This window comes from Pyrus communis, chromosome 12, assembly GCF_041283825.1.
Source record: "Pyrus communis isolate YQ-2024b chromosome 12, ASM4128382v1, whole genome shotgun sequence".
Classification (NCBI taxonomy): Eukaryota; Viridiplantae; Streptophyta; class Magnoliopsida; order Rosales; family Rosaceae; genus Pyrus; species Pyrus communis.
In genome coordinates this window covers 16,391,922-16,401,561 of record NC_142576.1, presented here as the reverse complement: position 1 = coordinate 16,401,561, position 9,640 = coordinate 16,391,922, and the positions used below count along the sequence as shown (strand labels likewise).

General features: G+C 35.6%; 1 protein-coding gene across 1 annotated transcript; it reads left to right on the top strand.

Annotated features, from left to right (window-relative positions):
• The first annotated feature begins 3,760 nt into the window (after positions 1-3,760).
• LOC148692392 (uncharacterized) lies at positions 3,761-4,886 on the top strand. Its single transcript, XM_088681929.1, has one exon. It carries the CDS (start codon positions 3,767-3,769, stop codon positions 4,526-4,528), a length of 762 nt encoding a protein of 253 aa, XP_088538055.1. The 5' UTR covers positions 3,761-3,766; the 3' UTR covers positions 4,529-4,886.
• Positions 4,887-9,640: the final 4,754 nt, after the last annotated feature.

Here is a 9,640-nt window from a genome sequence, read left to right as displayed (position 1 = left end):
CAACTTGTTAATTTCCACCTGCACAATTTGCTAGGTTTGGGGTTTCATCACAAAAGGCCTCGATATCAGTTGGAGTGGGGTTCAGGATATTAAACTCTTATTTTTCAGAGATACTGTTGATGTCGGATATTTCAACAATTTCAAGGTATCTTGAGCATGTGGAGGACATACCTATACCTTAGAACATCGTGTTGGACATCACCATGGCATCAAACCAATAACACAAGTTTACATATTTTTATGACATCGAATAATGAAGTTATGAGTTGGAACACTAGGACATTAGCGTCTATGTTTCATAAAAGTCTTTTCCCTCCAACACCTCATTGTATTTGGTAACATATGGATAACTAGGTGGAGGAATAACCTTTGGCCAAAGGCAGTGGTGGATGCATTGAGGGGCAAGGGGGTCAGCTAACCCCCTGAACTTCGATGAACGTCCATGGATACCTTGGGTGCTGACCCACCAAACTGCGGTGAATGTCCATAGATACCTTGGGTGCTGCTCTTTTGAAGATTAGAGTTCGCTTCATACATACCCTCCAACTGTTTGATAAAATGTCTAAAATAAGAGTTAATGAAATGATGATCTCAGTGAATAACAAAGCATCATCATTCTTGGACAAACATATTAATGGATGCAATGATATCAAACATTGTTAATGTGTTTAAGATAAGTGTGTTTCTTTGTTAAGCATTCATATGGGAGCAACCTTGGAACATGTTAGTTACCTATGTAAATGAGGCATTAATTGCAGTATGTCTTTCCAAATGACTTCAGACTTACCAAGACTAGATGAAATGGCGAGATGCATGCTATTTCTGGTAAAAAAAAATTGCGCGCTGCACGCGCTATTCTTACTAACGCCCCTAATATTATTTCTTGAATCCGCCACTGGTTAAAGGTGCAAATTTATTAAATAATATTTGAGGGTGGTAAAACATTGTTTAGTGTCCTAGCATTACAAGCCAAGCAACCAATTTAATATAAACAAATACATAAATATATATATATATATATATATATATATATATATCATAGTGCAAATTGATTTCTTAACGTGAGTGCTTGGTTAGTTAGCGTCCTTTGGCATTTCTTTGTTCAGTGCAATCTGCTTTCACTGCATGTAGAACCTTTTTGTTTTTTTTTTTTTTTTTTTTCACTACAACAGGAACTTAATATTAAAGCCTCCAGGGCCAGTAAAGTTTATATTTGGGTAAATAATAGAAAAGGTCCCTGAACTATACTATAAGTTTAGTTTTCATCCCTCAACTCTTATATTAGTTTCTCTCGTCCTCCAATTTAAGTTTGTGTTGAACGAATCGTCCTTTCCGTCAAGTCTAATACATTTTCCGTTAAATATGATCACATGCCTTGCACGTGACCTTTTTGTGGTGGGTAGATATGACATTTTGCTGGCCCAAAGGAATCTCACGTGCTATAGGATGAAGAACTCAAAAGTTTTAGGGAAGAGTTCAACTGGAGATTGAGAGCTTAGTTCTAGGGTTTGAGAAATTTGAATAGGAAATTCACTGTTATTGGCTGGGAATACACTTTTGTGATTAATTATTCACATGGCGACAATGTTTCGATGGTCTGGAGAGCATCCATAATACAGTAAGTCTTTCCTTCATTGTTTAATTTTATATTTCATGAATTTCGTTTGGATTTTTTTTTGTCTAAATATGTGTTCTGTTATTCGCTTTGGCTTTATATGTATGGTGGTACTCTGTCTTTTCGGTCAAATGCATTTATGTGTTGGCCTTATTACTATCTATTTTTCACCATTGCTCCAGCGTCCACCACAACCAATATGCATGTATTGGGGTTTGGGGAGGGTATTTATTGTAAGAATTTGATTTTGGTGAGTGCTCAACCTCACATTGTATATTATATATGGCAGGTGGTCTGGAGCTATGTACTCTTGAACTTAACCATTATGGGTTGGTAGAAAATGGAGTTTATAAAGGTGGCAAGGTATGTTATGTAGACAATTGTGTTGATGACTATTTGTCATTGGTGGATTTACAAAAGATTGGTGTAGAACTTGGCTATAAGGTTGACATAACTCAGAAGGTTACAAGTTTAAAATTGTACTACAAGAAACCTGGTAAGTTTGGTGCAAGTGCATTGATAGAGGTGAAAAATGATAGTTTTATTCCGGGGCTAATTGGTTGCATTCCTGGTAATAGAATTGTTCAATTCTATTATCATGATCCAACTGATCTAAACACCATTGGGAGTCAAGCTTTTGAGGTATGGGCAAGTTTGGATTCTGAAAACTATAATGGTGGCATTGATGAATTTAAGGGTCACCAGCCTTTTATTGATCGCATAGCCAATGCCGACAATTCAGTAAAGAAGGTCAACACATATGAAGCTACATTTGTTGGTATATATGGTAATGTTCAGGAATATAATGAAAATGAAGTAGAAGAGGATAATGAAAAAGAAGGTGAAAACAAAGAATAGGATGAAGTATTTGTTGACAATGATTATGGGGTAAGTGACGATGAAGAGCCTAATAATGTTTAAAAGGTAAATGGTGTGGAGGCACCAAATGAAGTGTTAGATGTTAATCATCCAAATGAAGTTCTTGATTTTCATCCTCCTAATGAAGCTACAGGGGAGGTTTCATCTGATGGTGAAGACATTGATATTCCTGATTCTGGTAGTGATGAAGAGGAAGGTGAACAAAACTTTAATAAATTATCCAAGAAGAGGAAAAGGAAATCATCGAGTTTTAAACAGTGGAGGAGAGATACAGTTTTGAGAAATCCAGAATTTCGATTGGGAATGCAATTTGCCAATAAAGTAGAGGTGAAAGAAACTATAAAGGAGTGGGCTATTATCAACGGCCGAGAAGTCAAATTTGTAAAAGATGATAAAATTAGGGTGAGAGCAAAGTGTGTTGGAAATAAGAAAACGAAGTGCCCGTTCACTATATTTGCTTCCATCATAGATTCAGATGAGCCCACTTTTGCAATTAAGACTCTCTACTTAGATCATCATTGTGGGAGAGTTGGTAAGCTAAAGTTTGCTAATTCAAAGTGGCTAGCTGGAAAGTTTGTTGACAAGATCAAGAAAAATCCTCATTGGAATGTCGGAGCATTTAAGTCTGAGGTATTAGATCAGTATCGTATGAATGTTAGCAGACATCAAATATACAGAGCAAAGAGGTTGTCCAAGGTGATTATTGAAGGTAGCTACAAAGAACAATATGCCAGGTTATGGGGCTATGCATAACAACTATAGGTGGCTAATAAAGGAAGCACAGTGGTTATAAGCAATAAGATGGAGAGCAATCAACCAGTTTTCTGTAAGATGTACATGTGCTTAGAAGCTTGTAAGAAAGGTTTTTTGGAGGGGTGTAGACCTGTGATTGGGGTGGATGGTTGCCACTTGAAAGGACCATACATGAGTCAGATTTTAACTGTTGTTGGAGTTTATGGGAATAATGGTATGTTTCCAATTGCTTATGCTGTAGTGGAAATTGAAAATAAGAGTTCATGGATTTGGTTCCTTGAACTTTTGAAAGTTAATTTAAATATTGAGAATGGGGCAGCTTGGGTGTTTATAAGTGACAAACAAAAAGGGCTCATTCCTGCCATTTAGAGTGTCTTTCCAACAACTGAGCATAAAATGTGTTGGAGACACCTATTTAACAACTTTAAGGCATCACACCCGGGACTTGCATCAAAGAATACATTGTGGGCCTTAGCAACATCCAATACTATTCCATGGTTTGATGTATAGATGGAAAAGATGAAACAACAGGATGAAAAAGCTTGGATTTGGATTCAGAAAAGGCCTCCACAAAATTGGAGTAGAGCTTATTTTGCATCGCACTTCAAGTGTGATATTTTTTTGAACAACCTATGTGAATCGTTTAACTCTCGCATTATAGATGCAAGAGACAAGGCAATATTAACATGCCTTGAGAGAATTATGGTATATATCATGTTAAGGATGGCTAATAGAAGAATTGCAGCTAGGCATTGGAAACATCCGGTTGGACCCAGGATCTTCAAAATCATTGAGAAGAACAAGTTAGGAGCTAGTCAGTGCATTCCTATGATGGCTGGGGACAAGAAGTTCTTAGTACAACATATGTATGGGGCTGAGTTTGTTGTGGATCTAAGAGCAAAAACACGCTTTTGCAGAAGATGGGATTTGTGTGGGATCCCATGCTCCCATGATATTTCTTGCATTTTTTCTATGAATGAAAATGTGTATGACTATACACATGATTGCTATAAGCAAGAGGCTTACATGAATTCATATGATCCCATTGTTCACAAGGTTCCATCCATAGATCAGTGGAAGAAAACTGGTTTGCCTGCAATTAGCCCTCCTCTATACAAGAAGCAACCTGGAAGGCCAAAAATATCTAGAACTAAAGAGGTAGGTGAGGTTCAAGCACCTGCTCCACCCCCTCCAAACCCCATCCCACAAGATTATATTCCACCTCCTGCAAGGCTAAAAAGAATATTTGTAAAGGTAAAGTGTGGAATTTGTGGCCAATGAGGACATAATAAGTTAAGTCATAAAAAAGAAGGGGAAAATAGCTTTTCTAACATCCAAGAGGCTGTTCAGGTATATACAATACTTTGCTTCTTTAATTTCTTTTGCTTTGTGAAGCACTATTTCTAATATTTTCACTTTATTTGCTTTGTGTAGGACCATGGTGATCACTCTCATCAAACCAATGGGCCAAACCCTTTTACATGGATAGGAAAACCAAGAGGTTGTGGTATAACAAAAGGAAAGGGCAAACAAGCAACACAAAAAGCAGCAAGTGTGCTTCTAAATTGATTTGGGATGTATTGGTGACTATAGAAGGATTCGTAATGTATATGATGCATATGATGTCTAGGTTTCAACTGAGAAAGACAAAGAGATCTCATCATCCATTGCAAAAGGATAGGGAGTAGGGACATCATAATCACAGCCACCTATTTAAGAAGAAAAAACAACGAAAACAATGCTGGGGATAAAACTTGGGCATGATCAATGCGATCACTGATGTTGTTTTTGGAACTTCCTTTTTGTAGCATAAATCATCTTTTATGTGGTTGTAGAATTGGTACGTATTTTGTGTAGTAAACTTTGTATTTTGGTAAGGTTGGTATTTGGTAATGTTGGTACTTTTGATTAAGTTGTTATGTTATCGATACTTTTGATGATCTTTAGCACAATTTGTTGTTTTAGTATTAATCTATTATTATTATTATTATTAAACTTAGATAACTATTGAGTTATGCGGAAAAATTGCATAAGATAAACAATTAGTTTATACATCAATAAAAGACGAGTCCTTAAGGCAACACTAAGTTGTTAACTCATGTGATAAACAATTGGATTAAATAGGAAAATTGCATCACAATTAGACTTTTTCTGTTTTTTTTTTTTGGGCAAAAGCATATCACAATAAGCCTTTTTTTGGCGGAAAAATTAATCTAGAAAGGGATGTATTGGGAATCTTAGACTTCATAACTTAAAAAGACCATTATACCCTTAAATTTAACAGAAAAGATAACATATTTGACAGAAGGACCAATTGTGCAACGCAGAGTTAAGTTGGAGGACGAGAGAAACTAATATAAGAGTTCAGGGACGAAAACTAAACATGGGGTAAAGTTCAGGGACCTTTGCTACCACGCACCCTTTATATTTAGTTGGAGCGCCTGTTTAGAACACTCAAAAATTGTTAAAAGTTTCAAAGAGACGGGTCATGGTTCATCATTAATTGTGTCGATACAATTCTCACTCAATCACCTGCGCCATTAATAGGTGTGAGATTTATGCAAAAGGCCTCAATGTGATTAGAAGTGAAATCATATGATATGAGTTGTGATTTGTTTTGTAAGATAATCGATGTGTGATGTTTTACTTTATTTAGCCAAAACAACGTCCTACCAAATACAATCAGCTTTGCTCATAAATAAAGAAGTCTAAAGCATCAACAATTAAGTTTGCTTCATGGTAAATAAGGTGCATTAGCGAGACACTGCCATGGTCCTAGATTGGAATCTTGTCCGAATCCTCTTTGTGAGGATCCTATGATCTCTAGGATCCTCACAAAGAGGATTCGGATATGATCCCAGACTACGCACCAACATGATTCTTACATAAGCTAGGGTTCCATATATATTCGATAAATAGATCTTGTTATAAATTCTCTTTTAATTTCATGATATTAAAAATATGTTTGAAGGATTGGGTGTTAGTGAGCTTATGATTAGTGACCGTTAGTATTGTACTGTATATGCTTTTGGTTTGACCTTTTTATTTTACATTTTTATTAATATGATGATGCTGATATTGTTGGAAATGTGCCATTAATCCAATCATAAGATAATATTTTGGAGACATTTCACATGTTAAACTAAACTAGTTTAATGTAAGGGCAAATATTATTGTTTAAAGCCGTCTCATTAAATGGTATACGTTTAAAAGATAAGTCCAAGGGATATGTAATTAGGAGAGTGTGGTCTAAAGAAGTTAGATTCATGAGACCATTCTCTTTCATACACATATCCTAAATGTTCCTAGTCATAGGATTGCCAATTGGGCATTTACAATCTGTATAGATCAGTACATATCGTGTCTTCTCTTCTAGGAGAATGACTGATCTCGAGTCATTGGTGTGATTGACACCAAGACAAGTTTGTAGGTACACAATATATATTGAATCCACTGAATGCGATCAACGAGGAATTATCATACTCAGGAATTATCATAATGCAAAGTAGTCATTTGACCCGAGACATCATAGTTGTCTTACGGTTAGGTCTTTAGTCTTTGACTGTGTTAAATGCATTCTATTTGAGAGTGCCAACATCATAGTTGGGGCTAAGTGAAATAATCATGGGGGTATGTGAATGTGCAACAATGGATCTCTAACCTTCAAACCGTTAAGGGAGAATACTATATGACATAGTTAAGAATCTCTAACTAGAGTATGAATGAGATTTACTGTCACAACCCAAAAATGTAACTTGACAATGATGTGAATCTTAAAAACGCATGAGAGTTGCATGCTCCGCCTCAAAACGCGACAATTCTCTTGTATCTTTAAGATATGTAAATACTATTAATAAAATAAACATTAAAGTTCAAGTAAAAGCCATAACATTCAAAACCATTTCATAAGCAACCCATTTTAATCCACCTAATTCTTTACAAGCTCCATATAAAATATATATTTCTAGGGTTTTACATTCCACCCCCTTAAAATACATTTTGTCCTCGAAATTTGCATAGTCACTCGAACAAGTGGGTGTACTTCTGCTTCATATCAGATTCTAATTCCCATGTAGCTTCTTCAACTATGTGATGTTGCCATTTTACTTTGACAAATATGAAAGTAGGGATCGTTCTAGGCCGGGGATCAAGAGGGCTGCTAATCTACATAAATTGAACTCTAAATCACTAAACTAGACTCGAAAACAGAAAACTAAACTTAAACTACTCAAAATAAGCTAAACTGATTCAAAACACACAAACTAAGTAAAATTGACTCGAAACAAGAACTAAAGGGAAGTTTGGACGAATATTAAACTAAAAAGACTCAGAATACTAAATAGGGGGTTGTTTTGACGAATTTAAGATTTAAACAAACAAACTTGTAGAAACAAACTAAAAGGTACGAAATTGGGTGAATTAAGGGGGTGAAAGGCTAGCTAGAGGGTCATTCTCCACACATGACTCATTTGCATACAAATCGATTTCCAGTTATTCTTCCTATAAACCATAAATGACAATCCCCCAAATTAACCATGAACTGCACAAATTAACCATCAGATTTTCCTAAATTCATTGACTTGGACTCAGAGACGCAACCAAATTATTCTTATCAAGTTCCCTACATCAACTGCATAATAGAGATACATATTAAAGATCATTAAGTTCTGTGAAAATCATAAGCATTGACATAACATTCGTAACTATGAACTGCATGATACTCCTGCTAAGAATTTATTTAACGCGATCGTGACTAGCAACCTCCACTACTTGTAAATATAAGTTCATAACTATTAGGTGAAACTCCCTTATATTTTAGCATCAAATTTGTGCATGCAAACTAAGTGGGCCCCCTTAATCAACACACAAGAATAAGTTGTCAATCAAACAGTTAAGTAAATTGCATTCACGATTTATGAAAGAATAACTGGATGTAATCAATTCATATCACATATATGTTCATGGTTTTGAATTCACCTCTAGCTAAAATGAAATTAGTTCCACATGTCTGTCATAACTGAAAACCAAATTAAAATAAACATTGAACTAAAACTAAGGATAAAATACACCTATAAACGCTCCAGCATTCCAATGGTAGGCTGCAGCACTCCCTTTGGATGGCATATTGCGACATAAAGCTCTTCTTCCTTCCTTGCACGACACAAGCTTTAAAACTCTCTAAAAACTCTCTGAAAATCTCTCCCTCTCTCTCTCTATGCTGCGGCACAATGTATGCATATATATAGGGCAGGCACGGCTCTAAATCCTAGAAGGAAATGGATAAACTCGGCAAACTTATAGGAGGAAAATGGTTAGTTGTTTGCATGATTTTAGGACTCCATAAATCAGATAAGAAGTGGTTTAATGTGATAAGGAATCCCCCTTGCAGCTGGAGATAAGGTAAGATAAGATTAGGACAAGATAAGATAAGATAAAGTTAGTTTAGATAAGGTTTGGATAAGATAGGATTGGATAAGGTCTTCTTGTTTTCAGCTGATTTCAAGCCTTAATTAATTCTTCCTGATTCCTTGCACATTCCTAGCACCTTTTAAGCACCAAAAACGTCCATTCCTTGTACTCCATACGCAAGCTATCCATTCCAGCCCAAAACTGCCCCAAATTGCTCCAAAATGCCCTTTCTTGCCAACTTTGCAATTTGGACCTACAAACACACGAAAATGGCTTAAAATACTCTAATAAATAGAAACTAACTTACTAAATGCAAAGAAACAAGCTAACAAAGTCGCATAAATATGCTTCTATCAGTCAAGAATACAAATTGGACCTTCGACATAAGTTCCATTTGACTCCAACAGTAAGTCCACCCATGACTTGGTATGGAGCTAAAGAGCATCATGTCAATCTACCTAAAGTTTAGCCTAACCCTCAAGTTGGCGCACAACAAATGGATGTGTTATTTCAAGCCCTTTTGGCTAGTCAATTAACAAACCAGCAAAATGAGGAAGAAAAAGAAAGTGAGCAAGAAGCTACCTATCTCGATCGTTTCCTGTAGTTGAAGCCGGTGAAGTTTTGGGGTACGTCTGATTCTGACAAAGCGGATACATTGATCAAGAACATCACAAAGAAGTTATGATACCATTCTTTTTGTCATGACCTAAAAATGACAGCGCTGCGAATCTTAAAAACTCATGAGAGTTGCATGCTCTATCTCAGAACGTGACAATTCTCTTGTACCTTTAAGACACGCAAGGCCTTTAATACTATTAATAAAATAAATATCAGAGTTCAAGCAAAATCCATAACATTCAAAACCATTTCATAAGCAACCCATTTTAATCCACCTAATTCTTTACAAGCTCCATATAAATAAATAAATAAATAAATATATATATATATATATATATATATATATATATATATATATATATAGTT